This window comes from Polyodon spathula, chromosome 2 (genome assembly GCF_017654505.1).
Source record: "Polyodon spathula isolate WHYD16114869_AA chromosome 2, ASM1765450v1, whole genome shotgun sequence".
NCBI classification, from domain to species: Eukaryota; Metazoa; Chordata; class Actinopteri; order Acipenseriformes; family Polyodontidae; genus Polyodon; species Polyodon spathula.
This window is the reverse complement of record NC_054535.1, coordinates 86032369-86057703: the sequence shown is the minus strand read 5'-3', so window position 1 is coordinate 86057703 and position 25335 is coordinate 86032369. Positions and strand designations below refer to the sequence as shown.

At 35.7% G+C, this 25335-nt stretch overlaps 1 protein-coding gene across 1 annotated transcript in view; it reads left to right on the top strand.

Annotated features, from left to right (window-relative positions):
• The first annotated feature begins 404 nt into the window (after nucleotides 1-404).
• LOC121302819 (small conductance calcium-activated potassium channel protein 2-like) overlaps nucleotides 405-25335 on the top strand; it is a 61031-nt gene continuing 36100 nt past the window's right edge. Inside the window, exons 1-3 of the mRNA XM_041233059.1 lie at nucleotides 405-1421; nucleotides 1914-2009; nucleotides 22215-22633. Of these exons, the coding sequence (XP_041088993.1) occupies nucleotides 468-1421; nucleotides 1914-2009; nucleotides 22215-22633 (1469 nt within the window). The 5' untranslated portion in view covers nucleotides 405-467. The remainder of the gene's footprint in view (nucleotides 1422-1913; nucleotides 2010-22214; nucleotides 22634-25335) is intronic.

Sequence of the window (25335 nt, the reverse complement as noted above, 5' to 3'; positions counted from 1 at the left end):
AATTGTGTATTGTGGTTTAAATAAACATTTGCGACCAAACATTATTTGAAAGCAAAAAAAATTTAGTTGAAAAGTTTTACACATTTTAAATGAACTTGTCAAAATGTCACAAAATTTACGTATTACATTTTAAATGTTTTTATGCAAATATTTTATATATATATATATTATATATATATATATATATATATATATATATATATATATATATATATATATATATAATATTTTACAGCTGTGACACAGATACTTTACTGTTAGACATAAGTCCAACTACACAGATGACTACCTTCCTTAGAAATGCTAACATGATTATCAAGTAATAGACTGAATCCTACAGATGCGGTGTTCCCAACCTTTGACAATTCCCTCTTTCTCTTACCACTTAAAGTTTAATCCCAATGGTGCCACAGCGTTTCCCAACTGCAACCTCACATTCTGTATCTCTCTGTGTTGCAGGTGACGTCATGCCAGTTGTTTTGGTCCGCCCAACCAATCGAACGCGCTGCTTGGATTCTACAGGAGCCGAAATGGGTCCTTCCTCGCCCCAGCAGGACTTCCCCATCCCTACCATAACGCATTGCGCTGGGTGCACTGCCTGTTCCTCCTGGTGCTTTAACAACTCTGACATGGAAACCCCATTGCAGTTGCAGCACGATTTTTTTCAGGAGCAGCAGCAGCAGCGGAATCAACACTATCATCATCAGTACCACTGCCAGGACCAGGAAGATCAGTTTCTCCAACAGCAGGGCGATCCATGCTTCACATGCAACAACTGTCCTTATGGTGTGGGGGATAACTTGATTCTTCTGCGGACTTCACCCCCATTAACGGGAGTCTTCAGGACTAATTCATCGCCAGTCTCCTCTTCAAGCCACGGCAGTCAGCTAAACGTTAGCGAGTTCACGCCTTCCAGCCATGCCAGTTCATCCAGACATCACCACCACCACCATCAATATCTGCAATGCCACAGTAGGCAGCAGGGTAGCCCCGCAAGCAACAGCAGAGATAGTAACCCATTCACCGAAATAGCCATGAGCAGCTGCAGGTACAACGGTGGAGTAATGCGGCCGCTAAGTAACCTTAGTTCTTCCCGCAGGAACCTGCACGAGTTGGACTCCGAGTCGCAGCCTTTGCAACCCATCTCCACCACTGCTGGCGCCCCAGAGATCGTGGTTTCCAAACCAGAGCAAAACAACTCCACTAACCTGGTGTCCTATGGATCAGGCGGTGGAGGCAGCAGCAGTGGGAATAACAAGTCGAGCAAAAAGAAAAACCAGAACATCGGCTATAAACTTGGGCACAGGAGAGCGCTCTTTGAGAAAAGAAAACGACTGAGCGACTATGCTTTGATCTTTGGGATGTTTGGGATAGTTGTCATGGTTATCGAAACTGAACTTTCGTGGGGAGCATATGGAAAGGTAAGACCGAGAACTTGTCTGCTTTGTAGAATATTCTCTCTTAGCATTACTGATATGCGCCAGGCGTTTTCTTTGCAGTTTGGAAAGGAAAGTAGATATTTAAAGAACACAGTGTAAATAACAATATAACGCCTTTGCTAAATAATACTATAATAATACAGTTTGCAACATGTCCAAATGTTAAAGCAGTATAGCACTAACATAATGTCTTCTTGCGGTCACAGATGATGAAAGCAGTGGCAGTTCTTAGAACATGCAGAGGATACTTTTATTTTGCAGCTAGAATGTGATGTTTCCTTTGTAGCAACTTAATCTATCAGCCATTGTTGCGAGAGTAGCTTTAACAGTGGCTTTGATTTAAATCGTTATTTTTAAGGTTACATCTGCATTCATGTTGTTAATCTATGTTTTAATTGCAGCATAAAAATTACGGATCTGAAGTATTTCAGCATGACTAACGATTCCAACTATTTCTTTTCTGTTATTTTGCAGGGGTCGCTGTATTCATTAGCTCTAAAATGCCTTATTAGCCTTTCCACGATAATTCTGCTTGGTCTGATTATTGTATACCACGCAAGGGAAATTCAGGTAATGTTCATTTTTTGTATAAAACACAACTTTATTTTGTACAAACCTTAGCTGTACTAGAAAGACACCACGGGGATCCCCTTACATTTTACACGTCCATCTGTCCCTTAATCGCATAGCGTATTTCATTGTATAACTGCAGCCTCAATCATATCAGTGGGTTGTAAATGTAAGAGGGTGTTTCCACAAGTGTTACTGAAGGAAACACGGTAGACTCCAGGGACAGTGCATGGTTTTCTAGGTTACAGATCTACAGGGCGGTCCTTTGTAAGGTGTACATTTTTATTGTTAAGTGTGCGGGAACAATGATCGTTGTGTTACTTTCTTTTAGTTAACCCTATTCAGATTACAGCTTTCAAATTTATGTTTTAGACTACTTTAAAAGTATTGGCGGAGATATGCTAGTTTATTATTTACACACACTGCAATCCATCTAGAAACAGATTCATTCAATGCCATCCTATAAAGCATTTAAATTGCACACATTTCTTAATTAGTACTGTAAGTGGCGGGCACAACAACATTTGCATAACATATCTTGCTATTATTGTAGAAAAACTGTAAGCAAATGAAATGCTGCCTGGTTACTTTTAAGTTCTTTATATCCTTAATTTTCTACCACTTTAAAGTATTATTGGTATTATTTATTCACAACTAGTCAATTCAATAAATTTAATTACAGCCAACTTTTGGAATAAAGGGCTTGCCTTCTATAGTAAAACATCTCAATGTCACAGAAGCTAAAAAGCTTTTTTGTCAATACTGTATTTCAGTAATATTATGAATTCAATAGTTACATTAACAATAATACCAAAACACAATTAGGATATTGTTTATGTACCAGATACATTTTTTTATTTATATTTACTCAGCTGTCCTCTGACACTGTTTTCCAGTGAAACATTCTGCCACTGAAAGATCAACATACTTAAATCTGAATTACATTTAAACAAGCCATTCATTTAAACAAGGTATTGTTCTAAATCCTAGGCTTCATTATATGACTGAACTTAATATTTAAAATTGTATTACAAGTTAACAGAGTATATTAGTAAATTAAATATTTCGCAAATGGTAGTAATCATTGCATTTTATGCTTTGAGCTTTCTAGTGTGAAATATAAAAAAAAAATAGTACGCAGCTGGGAATAAAGTGAGCACTCCCCATGGTTAGACTGTATTATATAAACATGTAGTAAGTATTGTAATTTGGATATACATACCTGTATTTGTAATTAGTAATACAATTATAAGTGCGCAGGGGTTTGAGTGTGTGGGCAGTCAAACGTGTATTTGTATTTTTCAAACGTGTATTTGTATTTGTCAAACATGTATTTGTCAAACATGTATTTGCATTTTTCTTAGTTAGCCAATTCTATCAGTACAATTAGACTTTCTGGGACCCAAATTCGTTTTTGCAGATTATGCAAGAATAAATGTACACACAAATGCCTGCTGAAGACTGAAATATTATTTGTTGAAGCTCCAAAACAAGACCCCTGATAATATTCTACAAATTCTAGAGCAATTCTGGAGAGCATTTCTCATTCTGTTCACTCTTTCTAATTTACTTTTATCTCAGGGTTTCAGCGGTTTAGCTTCTATTTAGAAAATCCCCCCAAAAGTTCACACAGGTGACAATAGTAAAAAGTGGGTATTCAGGTTTTCAGTAATGGTGCAGTACCTTTATCACTCTACAGTTAAAAAAGAGCTACTGTACCTCGTGGTGAAAGGAACATTGTTCCAGGGTGACACAAAAACCTAAGTAACAATTTTGGTTTAATTGTTGAAAAAATAAAAAGCACACTATTAGATTACAAAATGGTACAGTGGTAATTTCTACCTGTCTCAACACAGAGGCCCCACATTTAAAAAAAAATCTGTTTAATACATCTTACTCCAAAATAAATGGGTCATTTTACCACTCCTGAGATTTTGGAACTTTTATCAAAACATGTCTGTGTGCTTGTGCTTCTATTTTATTTTCTGTTCTGAATATAAATATCTCAAAAGACTTGTGGCATTTACTCTTGGTCAACAATGCAAATCCACCACTTATATTAACATGTTTTAATTATGTTTTCCATTAAAACCCACAAGTGTGGCCTGATTCAGTAAAACACTGTGTCTTAAAAGCAGGCTAAGTGATTGAAAAGGGTGCATGTCTTTTTTTTATTATTATTATTATTTAATCATTACATTTTGTGTTAAAAATGGATAATAAAACATTCTGCACCAATATGAGGTCTGCCCATTTAAATGAGTTGCCCAGGAGTTAAACATGGTTTCTGTCTGCCCATCTCCGGGAAAAAAAATGCAGGAAAAAAAATATTGAATATGGCAGTTGGGACACTTAACTCTAGGAATGCTCACCAGATTGTGCGCTTCGGAACGTAAGTCCTTTGATAGCGTGAGGTTAACTGGGCTTGGTTGAATATACCAATTGGAAACCTATATGCACACTAAAGACTTCAGTTGAAACAAAAAGACAGGGGAAAACGAACTGTAGCAATTTGAGTTTTTTAAAGGTCAGCTGCTGACAAGGTCTTTTAGGTCAGTAATGATTATCTGAATGTGACACCAGAACCAATTTGTAGTGCTTGTCTGAAATCAGGATTTACACTCAGATGTCTGTCACTGTTGCCAGTGCTCTTTTGTAAAGCATCTGCGCAATCAAATGCAGCATTTGTGATTTAGAAAGGATCGGTCATACAAGATAATCCGACCATCGTTTAAGCATTTCAAGCTGTTCGTTTCCTGTATTCCAAATCAGATATCAAGCTGTCCCAATTAACCCAAAAAATAGATATATGTTTTTTTTTTTACTGAAACACAATTTGTCAGGTAACAACAATGATATGCAATACATCACAATAAAGATACTGCAGTATTTCATTATTTACCATTCATGTATGGGCCATTTTTAACCAAATGCTAGTTTACACAAACTTTATTTTCAGATATTGCAAAGCTTTAAAAAATGACTCAGGACCTTAGTTGTTCATTGTTTGTCTGTAAAAACTGCCATTTGTTATTTCTTTTACGTAAAAAATAAGGTGGCAAATTTAGTACTTGGCTAAATGCTTTGAGAATATAGCCTCTTATGTATGTATATGTTTGCCTGGACCCTATTTTAAATGAGGTATGCAATTATATATAGTTTACTTCACTCTCTGTGCATGAGTAGTGTAGTAGTGTACTTCTATCTCAGTAATGTCCACAGTTATGTGGTACTGTAGCACTAATAGAAAGCCTGTAGGTCCCCTGGAGCAATCCTGTACTCAGTATAATAAAAACACCCACGCAGGCAAGGGGGGTGTTTTATATCTGGAAATCATGGTATACACAACACATAATCCTAACTCAATTGTGGACTGTCTTTACTTACAGACTATTTTATTATTTCGGTATATTGCTTAGCTAATAAGTGAACTGCATCAACATCTGACTAATATATTTCAGATTATTAAGCACCATCACCATCTATCTATCTATCTATCTATCTATCTATCTATCTATCTATCTATCTATCTATCTATCTATCTATCTATCTATCTATCTATATATCTATCTATCTATCTATCTGTCTGTCTGTCTGTCTGTCTACTATACCTACCTACCTACTTAAACAAGGAGGCTACAGTGAATACTTAACACAAAAAGCACTTAACTTAGCACGAACCTTAGCAAAAAATGAAAATGTTATGACAATGTACATAACTAATAGTGTAAGTATTTTTTTAACATGGTACTTTTAAGTATATTAAGTATACATACAGGATAATATTATACGTGATGGCTACAGTTCAGTACTTGAAAAGTACCAAATAGGATTTGTACATTGTACAGACAAAGGACCTATTCACACTTGTCAATACCATTACATTGTCAGCACTCAACACCACTAGTTCATTTCCATGTTTGCTAATACTCCTCACACACAGACAATCCTTGTTTTATAATACAATTCCAGTTTTCCACTATGCTATGACAGGTGGGATCTCTTTGCTGTTTGACTATAATTAGGTTACAGATCTAGCTGGCATCTGCAGTTTTGAGTTTTAAGTTAGTGCAATGTGCAGCGCAGAAACCCAAGCGAGTGTTCTGCCTGTCAGGCTGATTGAACTGCAGCATGTAGGCAGGATCTAACACTGGAGACGTAGTCGGGACTAGGTCCTGTCAGCAGCTGCTTGTCAAAAACAAAGTGTGTGCTTTCTTTCTCAACCCCCACCCCCTTATGCCAAAGTCAAATGTCTGTCTACTTTGAGTCTTTTTTCCAAGGATAAAAACTGTTCCACTAAAACGAAATCAAATTTGTTTGTTTGTTAACTTTTTGCTGACTAAAACTTTTGAATAGAGGCTCAGAGCTGCAGTCTTGATCCTGTGTTGTTTTTATATATTAATCTCACATATCACACAGAGCTCTTTTTCATTTGCCATTTTTTAAACCTCTGGTGCGGTGTTAAATAAGTGCAAGATACTTTTGTAATTTCTAATAAATATGAACATCTGATTTTTGTATCCGAATACATGTCAAAAAATATGTGTTAGAATATTCAGATATTTGTCCAGGCACTAATATACATATATAGACATTTACAGATATTTACATATGAAAAACAATACCTTACTTTAACTTAGTGGTGGTTTGCTTCACAATATCCATGGAGAAAAACAAGGTCTTGTTGTATTTTTTATTATTCTATCAACCACCTCAAAACCAGAATATTTCTTTGAAAAGGGACGGGCCTGAAAGTGAAGCATACAAGTAACAGATGGAGACTGTTGCCCAGTGCTGTTAGGATGACAGGTCAATAATTCAATCTATTTTACTCCTATGATGAGGTTTTAACCAATCACAGGCCAGAATTTCTAACCACTGATTTTCATATATATATATACAACTCTGGAAAAAATTAAGAGACCACTGCAAATTTTTCTTAAATCAGCATCTCTACATGTATGGCAGCCATTCCATTCCAGTGTCTGTTGAATTCCAACACAGGCACACCTCATTCTACTGAATGAGGTAATGATTAGGGGATCACCTGAACCAAATCTTATTTAACGAGGAAAAGTATAAAAACCACTCCTGTGGTCATCACCATCCTCTTGCAATAGGACCAGCTGGATGGCAAAACAGTGCTAGTAGTACCTCAAAAGTAATTGGAATCAAAAAATAACCATTGACCATGCCCAGAGAGTTGAAAAGGAAAGTTTTTAGTGAGGAAAAGAAGGGTTCAATTCTGTCTTTACTGGCAGAGAGATACAGTGAGCGTCGGGTTGCTTCCATCCTTAAAATTTCAAAGACGGCAGTTCATAAGAACAAGGTCAAGCAGCACACATTGGGGACAAAAAAACTACAGACTGGCAGAGGGCGAAAACGACTCTCCACTGACCGGGATGGCCGCCAACTCATTCGAATGTCACTCAGCAACCGTACGATGACATCAAGTGACCTACAAAAAGAATGGCAAGCGGCAGCTGGGGTGAAGTGCACGGCGAGGACGGTTCGAAACAGGCTCTTAGGGGCAGTGCACCCACTGTGAAATGTGGTGGAGGATAGGTGATGATCTGGGGGTGCTTCAGCAAGGCTGGAATTAGGCAGATTTGTCTTTGTGAAGGACGCATGAATCAAGCCAAGTACAAGGTTGTCCTGGAAGAAAACTTGCTTCCTTCTGCTCTGACAATGTTCCCCAACTCTGAGGATTGATTTTTCCAGCAGGACAATGCTCCATGCCACACAGCCAGGTCAGTCAAGGTGTGGATGGAGGACCACCAGATCAAGACCCTGTCATGGCCAGCCCAATCTCCAGACCTGAACCCCATTGAAAACCTATGGAATGTGATCAAGAGGAATATGGATGGTCACAAGCCATCAAACAAAGCCGAGCTGCTTGAATTTTTGCGCCAGGAGTGGCATAAAGTCACCCAACATCAATGTGAAAGACTGGTGGAGAGCATGCCAAGACGCATGAAAGCTGTGATTGAAAATCAGGGTTATTCCACCAAATATTGATTTCTGAACTCTTCCTAAGTTAAAACACTAGTATTGTGTGTTTAAAAATGAAGATGAACTTATTTTCTTTGCATTATTCGAGGTCTGACAACACTGCATCTTTTTTGTTATTTTGACCAGTTGTCATTTTCTGCAAATAAATGCTCTAAATGACAATATTTTTATTTGGAATTTGGGAGAAATGTTGTCAGTAGTTTATAGAATAAAACAAAAATGTTCATTTTACCCAAACACATACCTATAAATAGTAAAACCAGAGAAACTGATAATTTTGCAATGGTCTCTTAATTTTTTCCAGAGCTATATATATATATATATATATATATATATATATATATATATATATATATATATATATATATATATATATATACATATACACACACAGTGCCTTGCAAAAGTATTCAGACTCCTGACCAATTCTCTCATATTACTGAATTGCAAATGGTACACTGAAATTTCATTCTGTTTGATATTTTATTTTTAAACACTGAAACTCAGAAACAATTATTTTAAGGTGACATTTGTTTTATGTTGGGAAATATTTTTAAGAAAAATAAAAAACTGAAATATCTTGCTTGCATAAGTATTCAACCCCGGTGCTGGGGAAGCTCCCAGTTTGCACCGATGAAAGAAATTGCCCTAACGAGGACACAATTACCTTACCATTGGCCTCCACCTGTGAACCATTAAAGTTGCTGTCACATTTTCTGGATAAAAACCCCACTGTTGAAGGATCATTGGTAAGGCTGTGAATCTGAAGGAAAATGAAGACCAAAGAGCATTCTACAGAAGTTAGAGATAAAGTAATACAAATGCATAGATTAGGAAAAGGGTACAAAATAATACCCAAGTGGATATCCCAGTGAGCACAGTTGGATCAATAATCAGGAAGTGGAAGCTGCATCACACCACCCAGGCACTGCCAAGAAAAGGCCGTCCCTCAAAACAGTGCTCAAACAAAAATGAGGCTTGTGAGAGAAGCCACAGAGAGGTCATCAATCACTTTGAAGGAGCTGCAGAGTTCAGTGGCTGGGAGTGGAGTAATGGTGCACCAGTCAACTATATCAAGAGCTCTGCATAACACTGGCCTATATGGGAGGGTGGCAAGAAAGAAGCAGTTACTCAAAAAGTACCATCTGAAAGCACGTCTGGAGTTTTCCAGAAAGCATGAGAGTGACCCAGCTGCAATGTGGGAAAAGGTTTTGTGGTCAGATGAGACCAAGATAGAGTTTTTTGGCCAACACTCAAAGCGTTATGTGTGGTGCAAACTAACACTGCCCATGCCTCAAGACACACCATCCCTAAAGTGAAGAATAGTGGTGGCAGCATCATGCTGTGGGGACGTTTCTCATCAGCAGGGACTGGGCATCTTGTTACAACTGAAGGAAAAATGGATGGAGCAAAAAAAATACTGCAAGAGAATCTTCTTCAGTCCGCTAAAAAACTGAAGCTTGGGAGGAAATTCGCCTTTCAGCAGGACAATGATCCCAAGCACAAGGCCAAAGCAACATTGGAGTGGCTCAAGAACAAAAAGGTGAATGTCCTACAGTGGCCCAGTCAAAATCCTGATCTCAATCCCATTGAGAATCTGTGGCACTATTTGAAAATTGCGGTCCACAAGCATCGTCCAACCAACCTGAACAACCTGGAGCAAATCTGAAGAATGGGCCAAAATTACTCCGACACTGTGTGCAAAGCTGGTACATACTTACCCCAAAAGACTTAAAGCTGTTATTGCAGCGAAAGGTGGCTCTACCAAATATTAATGTGTGGGGGTTGAATACTTATGCAAGCAAGATATTTCAGTTTTTTATTTTTCTTAAAAATATTTCCCAACATAAAACCAATGTCACCTTACAATAATTGATTTTGAGTTTAAGTGTTTTAAAATAAAATATCGAACAGAACAAAAATTTCAATGTACCATTTGTAATTCAGTAATATGAGAGAATTGGTCAGGGGTCTGAATACTTTTGCAAGGCACTGTGTGTGTGTGTGTGTGTGTGTGTGTGTGTGTGTGTGTGTGTGTGTGTGTGTGTATGTATATATATATATATATATATATATATATATATATATATATATATATATATATATATATATTATATATATTAGGAATTTCTAGGTTGAAGCTATACATAGGGTATGTATAAAACATGTGAGTGAGCTAGTGGTCAACTGTTAATTAACAAAAAAGGGGCACTTAATTAAAAAGAAGCATAACTGTGAACTGAAAGGTAACAGTTAGTTGCATAAACTAACACAAGTTCCTTCCTTACTCTTACCTGCATGGCAAGGATATGTAGGTAAATATAATTATTTGGGGAATTAGGGCCCTTAGTTTGGTTGCCAAAGTTAAATTCATACTGGAAGAGAAAACTTAAGGACTTTCTAATGATTGCCATTTCACCCAAGACTAGCTTTAATTAGGGATAAGATGGATGATGGCCCTTATCCCAGGCATGGTAGTATTGTATGTTGAGTTGCATATGGGGTGGTACTTATGTAAGGCTGTAATTTTCTTCCTGTAACCATTTCAAGTGAGGATATGTTTTTGTTTGTTGCAATTCCTACTGAAAACAACAAGTCAGAAATAACAAACTGCAAGAAGGAAGAGATGAAAGAGGAGAAGAGACAGGTCCATTAAATCATGCAACTTCAAAAATCTGCAACAAATGGATTTACCAATCAAATTGATGCTTATTGATGACACCCACAGCCTGTTTTTTTTTTTTTTCTGGACTCTGTCTGAAAGAATCAGGGAAGCCCGTGTGAAACATTGTATAATTGCAGACAAACTGAATCTGTTACACACCTACAGGAAAATTAAGGATTGTAAAGGTCAAAACTGACTAACTTTTACTATAACTATAAAAAAATGCAGCATCATTCTGGGAATTAAAAAAAGATGTAACTACTAGTTAGTGATATTAATAATTAAAATGATCAAGCCCTCTTCTAGGGCTCTGTGCATCAAAGCGACAATAGTTTTACTTAAAAATAAATAAATAAACAAATAAATATATAACACTCCTTCCTTACCTCCAAATGCAACATTATCAACACATAATTACATGCTGTCAACACTGTTCCAGTTGTGTAGCTTGAATACTCAGCACACATCTGCCAGCATAAGCAACAGGCAAAACCTAAACAGAACTCAAGATAACAACTAATGACACCTGACATATACATACTAATTCAAATATATCTTGTTTTTCATTTGGTTTATTTGGGGGATTTGGTGTTATATGAAGTTTCCTTACCCTGGTGTATATAATATTTCTGATCACTGAGCTGTTCATGGGTGATTAGATAGAATTGACAGGAACATGTTTTGTTTTAGAGAACTGTATCCAGAATGTGCTTAAAAAAGACAAACCCAGCTGTCATTAGTAAAGTTTTCTCCCTTCCTCCCAAGTATTAAATCATCTGAAAAAGACTTCTGTTTAACAGAAATGCGCTAAAGGAAATTTTTTAAAGCAGTTTATGATACAGCATCTTACTAGCTAATTTGTTTAAAACATCTAAAAGATGTTAAAAAAAGGTCAAGAACGTGCTTCTCCAGTCACTTATGTTAAACCATATACAGAGATATAGGGGGTCTATTTATAAAGGGTTAATGCTTGTCGAAAACAGGAGCACATAATCGGACGTTGTCCAAGGCCGCCTATTTAATGGTAGTTGCTATTCATAAGAGAGAATTCAGTTGCATCGTTAAGCCCCAACGATTTTCATCTATGAAGGCATGTTTTTAACAAATTGAGAAAAAGGTTAATAATGAGCTCATTAGCATAAAGTTTTCACCAGTCTGGAGCATCAACCTGCTATTCAAAAGAATAAATGACGGCAAAATGCTGTTGATAACTAGGAGTTATTGAACGCTTTCTACAGACAAGTCTAAACTAACAGACTATTCTTTTAAAGACATATTTCATTTCTACATTTGCTCTGTTATACAGTTTGACATACCTGTGATTAACACTGCCTATTTAAAAAAAAAAAAAAAACAATAATAATAATAATCTGTAGCTTTATATGAAGGAGCATGATTAATATAAATATATACTCACACAACAATATATTCTCTGGCATAATCATTTTGAAACAATGATGTGAAGCGGAGATGAAGTGAGAGACTGAGAATAGACAGTTATTTTATTATTAAAATACTAAAATATATTTTTATTTCTTTTACCTGTGTTCACAATAAACAGTTTTTACGAATACTGTCTATGTGATCCTGTTCATTTTCATGGAGTATTACAATATACAGTATAGCAAGGTTTTTCGAACTACCTACAAGAGCCGTACCGGTCATTTTCACCTGTAGCGTTTTAAACAGCTGTCATATGATAATGTACACTCCTTGATGAATTGTTGCTGGTGATGAATTGTATCTGGTAATGAACTGGTCGTGATGAATTGTTGGTGATAAATTTTCATAGACCCGTATACCAGTTCTGCTGGTGCAGTTGGTGGGAAGTTTGGGCTTGCTTGGTAATGCAAAAAACACTGCGAGATCAGTGTTCGAAAGGGAGTCTCCCCCCCCCCCCCCCCCCCCCCCCCCCCCCCCCCCCCCACCACAAAACGATCCATTTTGTGTACAAAGTGCAATTCTGCATGAAACTTTCACTGTTTCATAAACATAAATTCGCCACTGATTGAGTCCACGTTTATTATTATTATTATTAATAATAATAATAATAATAATAATAATAATAATAATATGTAATACAATTTTTTTGTTCCTGGGTAGTAAGTGTTATTTCCTAATTGCTTATGCCTCAGAAGTATAGAAAATGGCTATTATTATACTTCTAAAAAAGATTTAGAAGTGAGTAGTTTTTCGAGATTTACAATTATACTGTATTTACAGTATAATTGTAAATCTCGAAAAACTACTCACTTCTAAATCTTTTGTAGTCATCTTTGTATTACTTTAGTATAAATACATGTTAAAGACACACATTTGCCCATTTTCTCATTGGAAATAGTGATATTTTGAAATATCACTGTCCTGGTCACAAAAGCAAAGTTTGTGGGGAATAATAGCCATTTTCTATACTTTTGAGGCATAAGCAATTAGGAAATAACACTTACTACCCAGGAACAAAAAAAAAAAAAAAACACAGTTACACAGTGTAATAATAATAATAATAATAATAATAATAATAATAATAATAATAATAATAATAGAGAATTTGTAAGATTAACATTTAAAGTTTTCAAAATGATGATGATTCTTCTTATTACTACTAGAACTACAGTATTATTCAAACGTCCTCCTACAGTGCTTTTTGTTTATTTTATTTATTTATTTATTTATGGTCCTGCAGTTACGAATGGAACTGTGTTTACCAGCGTTGCCAAACAAAATGAAAATACAAAGTATTTATTTAAAAAATACTTTTGTTTTCTAAATGATGACATGTCCTGAATTTTTGGCAGACGTGATAGGGGCGTCGGAATCAGGTTTTGCAAACTGCCCGCGACTGGCAGCTGCAGACTCGGGTTTCGGTAGAAGGCTACTGTCGGTGGATTCCGCTTTTTGCAACACCTACCGACGCCACCCAAGGAACATTAATAATGCTGATGATGTCATCAAAAAGGGGCAGATTCTTGAATGACTGTATACCCATTTAAAAAGTGCTTTGCGACAGTTGCCAGTTTGCTCAAATCATTTTATGAATAGAAATATGAATGACTTTTGTTAGATTTAAACAAAATTTGTTTTATTACAGTAGTCGGCAAGCGCTTTTATGAATTGGGCCCGTAGTTTATAAGTTATAGCACAACAAAACAGTGAGGCATCATTCTAGTATGCTAAAATAATCAACTCAATTATTTACTCATGTTAACAAGGGATTTATTTTAGCAGACAGAAATTATGTTTCCTGTTAAGACTGATCCTTGTATTGTTAAACATAATGTATCCAACAGGCTACAGATTTAGTCTTTCTGCCCAATACAGTTTTTTTTTTCAAAACTTGCCTGTATTAAATTGTTAAACGCAGTCATAATTGAAACAAGTTTCCATATGCATGCTCATTGTGGTACAGTAATGAAAAGGATTTACAATGCTTTCTCTATGGTTTTACTGTGACTATTAGTGATTACTAGGCCCATGCGGAGTACAAACAAATACTCGTAACCATTATGGCCACACAACTAATTATAACTAATTTTGCTATTACTCGTTATTCGAAAAAATACAATAAAATGAAGTAAAGAAAGATAGAAGATGAGATAGAAGATGAATCGGTGGGGCGGGACCATCAACAATCTTTTAGCAACACAAAACGTCACTCCTCCATTACAGTTAAGGAAGAGAAGGGAGCAGAGCTGCAGTCAGCAACTCACTACATACATCTAATTTTTTTTGTTTGTTTTTAATTTGATAAACAATAACTCAGCTTTTAGTGTACTTTACACACAAGCTATGTTCTGTTGCATTAGGTTTTAAGAAAACAGATTCTTTTTTATGGCAAAGATATGAGTTGTATGTGTTTTTTTTCACAAGTTGTTTAAACTATTTGGAGAAATGTATGTGTTTGACCATCTTTGAGGTTGCAGATTCAATAAGCAGACATAAGCTTAATGAAAATGAATCATTGTTAAATAAACATTAAAGCACTGTATGGTCACATTGAGTGAAAATCAGTGCCAGAAATGTATTTCTTTTTTACTTCTAATTTAGCCCCACCCACTTCTGGTGATGTCACCTGAGTACGAGTATCCGTACAAGTATTGATTTCCAAGTACAAGTACGAGTACGAGTAATGGTTTCTCTGCACACCCCACATAAATTTTTTTTTGTCTCGTGCCCCAACTGCATACGCTTTACCATTCTTTTACTATCCTGACTATAGATATTGATTCAAGTGTGAAATCCGCTGAGATGTGTTCTTTTAAACAGGTGGCAAAAAAAGATAGACAAAATGTATCTACAGTTGTTGATGTTTTTAGGCTTAATCAGGGGGCAGGGCTAGCTTCACACATTTTGCCACCCTAGGCAAAATATAAACCTGCTTGGAGTCATTGATAGGCTTGCCTTCTGCCTCGTAGTGGAAGTGTCTCTTTTTCTGACGAGATTGAACTTGTAGCTCGGGTGGAAAGCAAGCATCAATGCAGTGTGAAGTTCCTCTGCCAACTCCCTACAAAAAATTGAAGTTCAGTATTTTCCCAGTGATACATTTAGCTTCTGCCCACGATTTGACACTGCTACTTCCAGTGAGGGTAAGAATATAAGAACATAAAAACATAAGAAATCTTGCAAACGAGAGGAGGCCATTCAGCTCATCTTGCTCATTTTGTTGTTAGTAGCTTATTGATCCCAGAATCTTATCAAGCAGCTTCCTGAAGGATCCCAGGGTGTCAGCTTCAACAACGTTACTGAGGAGTTGGTTCCAGATTCCCACAATTCTCCTTGTAAAAAAGTGCCTCCTATTTTCTGTTCTGAATGCCCCTTTATCTAATCTCCATTTGTGACCCCTGGTCCTTGTTTCTTTTTTCAGGTCGAAAAAGTCCCCTGGATCAACATTTTCAATACCTTTTACAATTTGGGATAAAGATTTATTGATTGATTGATTGATTTTGAATGACGTTTTCTTTTGCAACAGTGTTTGTCACTTCTTCTATTTTTGTGTCGTCTGCAAATTTAACAAGTTTGCTTACTATACCAGAATCTAAGTCATTAATCTTGATTAGTAAGACCAGAGGGCCTAATAACTCCACCGGTTACCTTGCTCCATTTTGAGGTTTCTCCTCTAATCAGTACTTTCTGTTTTCTACTTAACCTTTTATGCAGGATTTTGTCAAAAGGTTTCTGGAAATCTAAATAAACCATATCATATGCTTTGCAATTATCCATTGTCAATGTTGCATTCTCAAAAAATCAAGCAGGTTAGTTAGACACAATTTCCCTTTCCTAAAACCATGCAGGATACACCATATAGATACTTTTCCATTTTGGATCTTGTTATAGTTTTCATAAGTTTACATATAATAGAAGTCAGACTTATTGGTCTGTAGTTACCTGGTTCGGTTTTGTCTCCCTTTTTGTGGATCGGTATTACTTCTTTAACAGCCTCTGCACAGAAATTGGCTGCATTATTTACCTGCCCGGTGACATTGTGGTGTGAGAAGTGGAATTTTTCTGACTTGGGTGTTGCAAGCATGAACACCATGATTAAGCAGAATGGACAATACGAGAGATTGGAGGCTAAGTCCAAAAACGAGAAGGAATAGTGGACAAAATTTCAACCAGACTTCAAACACCTGAAAGTAAAGACCCAAAACAACTCCTATCTTGTTGCAAATCCAGACCAGATTCCAAAAGACTTATTTACCTGCAACCTTTGAATCGCACGACATAGCCTCTCCAACTTTTGAGGGAGTGGCACAGTCATGTCAGTGGCCATAGGAACAGTGGGTGTACAATGTCACTGGGTGTGGTTTGTCAAAAGGATGATAAACACACCAGACTTAAAGTGAAATCAAAAAGTGATTTATTTAAAGGAAACAAAAGAAAAAAAAAAACAAGCAAAAAAAAACCCCAAAAAACCCCAGAAAGAAGTATGCCTCTCTCCAGCATCGACCTTCAAGGTTGGAGCTCATCTAAACCCCTGAGAATTCTCAAGCCCTTATATATAGAATTAATTTCCCATAAGACAGCTTTCATTTAAACATACAACTCTCAGTTTTTTTAAAAATAAAAATAAGCACATATACAAAAAATGTTTTATTATCACCCTCATCAAAAATTATTTTGACCAAACTCACACACATAAGGTTAACCATACACATATACATATACAGTGTCTATAGATAGTATTTACCCCCCTTGGACATTTTCAGTTTGTTGAGTTACAACCTGAAATCTTGATGCATTTAAATGGAATTTTTTTCATTTGATTTACACAACCTAAACACTTTGAAGAGGCAAGATAATTTTTATTGTGAAACAACAGCTAATGAAAAAAAAAAGTCTTGGTTAGATAAGTATTCACCCATGTTGACACATGGACAGTTTCTCTCATCTCAGCCATAGAACGCTGTAGGTCTTTCAGAGTTGTCATTGGCCTCTTGGTGGCTTCTCTGACCAATGCCCTTCTTATCTAGCTGCTCAGTTTGGGAGGACGGCATGCTCTAAGCAGATTCTGGGTGGTGCCATATACCGTCCACTTCCCAGAAACACAACCAGTAACACACAACTGTCACACTAATTACTGTTGCTTACTGTCTAGTGTTTATCCCAAAAACACTCAATTGGTCAACAAACTAAAAGTAGCACCAAGTGTAGTTTACATTTTGAAGTCTGCTTTAACTACAAGTATTGCCATTGCTGTTCTGAGATTAGAAAGGATACTGAACCATCCATGGTAAACGCATATTTAACTTGTCTGCCTTTAAATGGAAGCCAGTGTGATCCGCAAATTTAGACCATAAAACTAGTTAGCAGTGGAATGGTAAAAATATGTGCATCAGATAGAAGATGTATTTATTTCAGTGGGTAGAACATTATAATAGATATGATATAGAAGTAATATATAATGATACACGTAATATATCATGATAATGGGACATGTGTTATAATTTTTATTTTGACCAGATAACATTTAAAAATCTGTTTATAATTTAAATTTAGCCTATTATCTTTTCATCAAACAGCCTAAAATGCATAGTTGTATTCCTGCATTTAATTTAACAATAATTAAGAAGCTGCTGCAATGTAATCTTAAACCATTTATTTATAGTTATTAAACAGTCTTTACTGGTTTTCTTAGTTTACCTTTTATTACTTACAACAGGTTTATGTTTCATGTTTACATTTGTCATGTAGGAAATCTGATTATAAATATGCATCAGGTGCACAAAGGTGCTTCTTAGGAACTGAAACTCAACCCTTATTTCTGCATGTATTATACCCCTTCTAATGTAACTACAGTGCACACTCCATGTTATTGTACAGTGCAATCCATCTATAACTTGATCCTCTAGACTGGTGTCGGGAAGCTGTTAATGGCAGGCCACCTCACAACGTTTTCATTGTACAACTTGGGTTTTGTGTATATTAAATATCTGATCTGGTGGAGAGCATTTAAGACTGCATTTTAGTTGCTGGTTACATTTCCGTTTCGAGATCCTCCTGGGTAAAGACTGTAATTTAATTCCTGAACTGCTACTAATTTGCTTTATCTATCAACTGGTATAGTTTCCTAGACTGGTAGAGATAGTAATAATAATCTTTATTTTAATATTGAGCCTTTCATAGTGGACCACCGTCACAGAGCGCTTTACAGAGGTAGGCTGTGAACTGTGCATTACATGCAGAGTCACTTCCAATAGGACATTGAGGATTAGGAGGTTAGGACAAGGAGGTTAAGTGACTTGCTCTGCCACTCGGTCAGTGGTAGAGGCTGCTAATGATGCATTCCCAAACATATTCTGTATTATCACTTCATGTGCTTTTTATGCATGCTTTTGTAGCATTGAAGTTTAATCCTACTAGCAAAATAGAGCTGAGTCACCAGTTTAATGGTACCTTCATTTAGCAGAAGTATAATTCAATAATATAAGTCAGCAAAGAAAAAAAAAGCTTCCTCATTGAGACAACAAAATTAACATTAACAAATGCATGTGACAACAAGTAGCATGAAGGTTTCCTTAGCTAAGCAGCTCCTGAGTAAAAAGCTTTGATATCATAAATAAAACATTACATTAATCTCTAATAGTGCTAAACCTCTCCACTCCATTTACTAATGAGAGTGGAGGATTTCTTACAGAGACAAGATATATGTTGCAATCTCCACATTACATGTATTAAATATTGAGTTGTAGTCCATTAAACGTATTGAGTATTCTGAAGACAGATGTAAAGTATTATTTTTCTCTAGAGTGGTTTAAAAATATATACATTCTGATCTGTGGTAACTGCATAATCTTTTAAACTTCAAAATGAGTTGTTTTCCACTCAACTGATACTAAATTTTGCAGTACTTATTTCCAATCCATTGCGTTTAAGTAGACCTGTCTGAGCATTGGATATAATGTCAAAGCTGCCATTCGGAGGATATGTTTGGAAAATGTGATCTGTTTTCCCAGAATAATTACATTAATGACTAAATGACTCGTAAAAGTAAATGTTAAAAGGATGTTGTTTTTTGCCTGTTTATACGTTAAGAGATTGGTAATAGGGAAACAGCCAGCTAACACGAATGAAACTCATTTAACAAAAACAGCTATGTATATATGTGAAAATGTACAGTACTAGGTTGGTGGAGTGTGCTCCAGTAGGTTAAGTGTTCAAATCCCTGCTTCTCCACTTTCTGAGGAATCCAGGCAGACACAGCCCATAGGCGCAGTGAGCTGTTCTTACCAGATGTTGCTTACACACATCAGAAAGATCACTTTCTTCTTGGTGATAATGAGATCATTGCTTGCCACCAAATGGAAGGAAAAACCATGGGAAAAATCCCTGTTCCCTGACTTCAGCTGTGCAGTTGGCTGCTGGTCAGTAGCAAAATAACGTTACCAGGGATTAATCACAGGAGAGCCCACTTCAGTCCAGCCCTTCCACTCCCATTATTTCCTCCAGTAGCATAAGTATGAAAGTTGCTACAAGCATGAAATATTGACAGGACAAAGAAAACACACTGTAGGAAAAAATATACATGGATGCCTGATGGGCAGAAGTCAGGGGCAATAATCCAGTTATGTTAACAATTGAACCTAGGATGTGAAGGATGTTTTTATTCATTACTCCATTTTTTAAAATTGGTTTTACCAGGCATTTACCCTTATTTACAAGGGGTAAGACTGTTTTGAAAATATTTAATATGAACATAATAATCTTAACAACATTATAGAATAGGAGCTCAAATACATAAAGAAATTAATAAACAGGAGCGTATCATTGCATTAGGCTCAAACATAATCCACTCCTTGAAAAGAGCAACAGGTGTATTAGCAATTAATTCTTAGTAAACTATTAATTACCCTCAGCTAAATGAAGACAGGATTTATGTGCAGTTAAGGTGACCTAAATGAAAGGTTGCAATGTTAAACTTTTAATTGTTACTGTTTAAATCGAATTTTCTCATTGTTTAAATGGAAACCTAGTTATGATACTGTATGATACGTTTTTCTTTTAATATGATCTTATAGTTGATATTTTAAAGATTGCTTTAGTTATTTAGTTTGAATAGACAATTCTTTGTCACTTATATTGTATTTGGAATGTGATACTTATCTATAAAAGGAAATGTATTACATTTTGTAAAACCATAAAAAAAAAAAAAGCCTTTACAAATGTCTTTTACAGAAACTCAATTATAGTTTTCTATCTCCTCTAAAGTGTTATATTCTGTTTGGTGTAATGCAATACCATTTTAAATAAAATTTTTAAAAAGTGTACTAAATGCTTTAGGAAAATTGTAAGCCAAAGCTCCTCAAGTGTTATTACACATTATGTTTTAATAAAGAGCAGAGCGGTTGACACTGTGAAATAACCCATACTGTTATATTTATAGTATATTTTTGTTGTTGTTGCTACAAATGTATCATGTCTGATAGAGGAAAAAGTAAATCCTCTCCATGTCCATTTGTTGCTTCTGAGTATCAGTGTGGAAAATAATATGGAATTCAAACTTGCTGCACAACCTGAGGTGTACAGTTTCAATTGCCAAAGCATCACTTTCTAATAAAGTCTGAAAGGAGTCAGTGATGTGTTGACACATTTGCATGTCTTGTTATTGTGGGATTGGGGTTCTGCTTGCACTAGACCTAGAACTTCCACTTCCAGACATTGAATGTCCTATATTAATTATAGGTCCTATTTTATTATCTTAATGGCAATGAATCTCAGTACTGGCACCATTTTGGCCACCTATAGTGCCCCATGTGCAGTAGACCATGGTAAAAACAGAGTATGTACTTTAAAATCGCCATGAAACATAGGCAAGCAACAGCTTCCAGGAAAATGTAGGCTTCTTAAATAACTTAAGTGTTACTGAACAGACTGCAGAGTTTAAAACACAACACATTTCCCTAGATTCCTGCTTGCTGTATGTATTCCTGCAATATATTTTTCAAAATAATTGCAATTAATAAATCTGTTTTGAATAGTTATTTTCCTTTGATACCGTTTAGGTATCTGGTCTTCCCTTCAAAATGTCTTGTGAATTCACAACATAGCCAGCTGAATCTAACCTGTTCAGTCTAAATCTGTGCCGGAACAAGTAGGTAGGATCGTGATAGGGATCAACCAATCAAAACGCTGAACTTTGCAAGAGGAGTCAAGAACCAATGAACTGTTTGTGATTGAATAGGTGAACAGACGATATTTTGATGGGAAGACCAGATGTAGGACCGACTTAAAAGAAAAAGAAGTGCTCAAAACTGATTTACGGCTAGGGATATGTTAATAGAAATATCAAAACAATTGCAATTGTGTTGAAAAAGATATTGCAGGAATATGTACAACAAAGCAAAAGTTGGGGAAAGTAATGCATTGTGTTGTAAAGTACTTTTAAAGAGATAGTGTATATTTATGACAACACAAAAAAATAGACAAACACTTTGATGAGAGGTGTTCTTCCATGTTAAAAACCAGCACTGGTATCAGAGCTGATAGTACTGCTTTTTATAATTGGTCTTGCTGGTTCAAGAGCATGTTTCCTTACTGTAGCATTTTAAAGTCAACTGCTTGTGATCGTCACTCTTAAATTAGGTATGCCAGCTGGGAATCCAGCATGAAACCAGTGAAAAAGTGTTATGAGTCACACTCCTGTTGACCATCAGCTCACTTGATATTTTCAGCAAGGTTAAAAAAATATGCTGTTGAATCACATGTCTAAGTTTCTTTATAGCATTAATGTACTGTATATAGTTTTTTAGATCAAGTGTTATATAACAATAATGTTTTGGCAACATGTAATGCATTATTTACTGTAAAAAGAATATTACCAGTTGCAGTCATATTATGATTGAGTGTTTAAAGTACTGTAGCATTTTTTTTTTTAATATTAATGAACCACAGCAGAGTAGCATGACAAAGCCTGAAGGTTAAATTTTAGCTTTTTTAAATTGTAAACTAAGTGAGAGACACCACTACCTGTGGGGTCTCATTAACTTTGCTTCTGCTGACCCCTTTCAAATGTGTATTTTTTTCTATATTTTCAGTTGTTTATGGTGGACAATGGTGCGGACGACTGGAGAATAGCCATGACATATGAACGGATTTTCTTTCTCTGTTTGGAGATATTAGTGTGTGCTATTCATCCAATTCCTGGGAACTATAAATTCACATGGACAGCTCGTCTTGCCTTTTCCTACACGCCATCCACAGCAATAGCGGATGTGGATATTATATTATCAATACCAATGTTTCTAAGACTTTATCTTATTGCCAGAGTCATGCTGTTGCACAGCAAACTTTTTACTGATGCCTCATCACGAAGCATTGGAGCACTGAACAAAATAAACTTCAATACCCGTTTTGTAATGAAGACATTAATGACCATATGCCCAGGAACAGTGTTGTTGGTTTTCAGCATCTCATTATGGATAATAGCTGCATGGACCGTCCGAGCTTGTGAAAGGTACGTTGACTTGCTCTTCACTGTGCGGTGCATCAGAGTGTTTGACACAAAGTACAAGTGCATGAGGAAATCTACTTGCTATTCAAAACATAAGTTCAGGAAACTCAAAGATATTTGTTAACAGGTGTGAAAAAATGAATCCCTGTGTTTTGGTGTTTTATAAAATGGAAAACAATTAATAAATAATGGAGAGGTGTGATCAGTTTAAAATAATCAGAATCCAACAGTTTAGAAAAAGCTCTGTTCTAAGTTCAGAAGCTGTTTGACAATGTGTCTTTATCGACCTTTGTCTCCATATTTATTTCTCTTTCCTGCACCATAAAGAAATGTTTAGGACATGTTATACTACTGGATACCTCAGGGTGACTTTAAAATACGATTGATCACAGATAGTTTGCATGGTTTCGAAATATCAGCACAGAACATATCCTGCATATCTGAAATTTAGCGATAGGCCACTGTAATTTCAAACGATATCCTCTCCAATTCAGTCCTATCTATAATGGACTTTGTACAGTGCATAGTTACTTAAAACACAATTTGAACCTCTCATCTCCCTCCCCCAAAAATAGCCTGATTTATTAATTAATCCATGATGCAAATAATATAATAATGTAAATAAGAAACATTTCTGTGACCTGATCAGTATAGCTGTACATTTCAATTATTGCATGTGTATAACTTGCTCATTGATAAGCACCTTGATTGACACCTTGGACTAGAGAGATGTCAAATACAAGGTGTATTAGGCATCAATCATTTGTAAAACCGTATTTTCATAATGAGTTTTGAAATATCCATACATAATCATGCCTCAGCTACTTAATTTAAACAGAACCAAACCTGAATCTTTATAGGTCCTCTGTGTCTATTTCATTTACACTAATACATGTATGTCATAGTAAGCATTTCAAACCGTGTAAAAAAAACATTTTTAGACTAAATCTTTAATATTAGTTTTCCGAAACACATCACTCATGTACAGTAATTAATTGACTCTTTTTGGTAGGAAATCAGTATTGTGTTCTGCATTCTTATCAAGCTATTTATAGTACCTCTAAGCACCAGTTAAGGAAGGTTGATTTTATAACTGGATTTGAATGAAACCCGAAATGAAAAGTAATTCCCTCAACAGAGAAGATTATGATGGCACCAGGACCTCCTTATCGTATACTTCTTTCCATGGGAGTTTGAATTGGTAAAGCCCCCAACAATGTTGTGTTAATATATTGTGGACAGTGTGCTGTTTTGTCTTTTTGTACTTTATGTTCATTCATACTAGCAGTACTGTTCTTTGAGTCAAAAAAAATACCCAGAATATTAACATGAAAGTGAAATTAATTTTAAATAAGATTTCAGCAAAATAGATGTTTTTAACAATGTTTGGATTTAAATGTGTTTTTAATCTAATTGTGATTTTATCAGCAAGTAAAAGGGAAACAGCTGTCAGCAGCACTAGGCTCCAGACACAACAAGTAATGAGTGAAAACAGAAAACTGTACAGAATGGCACTTCCCATGTTTGAGCTTTTTAGGAATAACAGCATTACTAAGTTCTGTGATAGTTTAAAAGCACCATAGTGATTAGAGCTTCAAAACTTTCATCCACCAATCAGGAAGCTCCATTGCAGGGCACTTTCGCATGGTAGATGACTAACCATTCAGATTGAATGGCTAGATTTTTTTTTTTAATGGAAGGAAAGGAAAAACATTGAAAGGGTAAATAAATCTTTACGTTGATGGCGTATGTTGCTTAAATAAAACTGTAGAGCTTAAACACTATTACTCTCACATTTCAATATTTTTTATTAAGGATAGTTAATAGATAGTTAATAGATAGATAGATAGTTTTAACAGTCAGACTCAATAAATTTACATCTGCGTTATGAAAACTGATACTAGACGCTGCGATGCGTGAGTGCAATGTATTCGTGTGCGTGCCATAGCCATAGCGGCAGATAGCTGCTAATATCTGAAATCCATTAGCATTAAAGTCTATGAGATGGGATTGGTTCCCGTAAAAATGTTGTTAATAACCGAAAGTTGTCTTTATCAGGGTTGCTAATAACCGACATCTGTGTGTGTGTGTGTGTGTGTGTGTGTGTGGGCGCGTGGAAGACTGCTGTGTACCAAAATGATCAATAAGAAAAAAGAATATAGTGAATAGATGTTTTATATTATATGGAGTCAATTGTATATATAATGTTAGCTTCAAAATGGGATCCTATATTGTACTCATCCTCATCATGCATCACGATGCCCCCCTATTGGCAGCTTCTTTTAGAAACAAACTGCTACCATTTTCTTTACCTTATAAATGTAAACTGACATGTGCTACACCTTACAAAATCCACATTGAGCGATTTGTCCTCTTGAAATAATTACCATTAGTAAAGGGACATACAAACAGAAAAAGCAAAACTATACAATACAAAAGTGTATAATATAGTAGTAGCAATTGATATTGTGTGTATGCAGTATTTCAGTAATTGCATGTTAGTTTATCTGCTGTCACGCAACAAAATTAGCTGTACCGGTGGTTCTTTTTTTTTTTTTTTTTTTTACATTGGTGTAGATGTAGATGTTGCTGATGTTCTGCACAGATATTACTAGAATAATGATTTTATTAATAGCGCTGGCAAATCATTGCAAGCTGAAAGAGCAAGAAATTCTGGCACACTGTATATTCATTTTGCTTACACG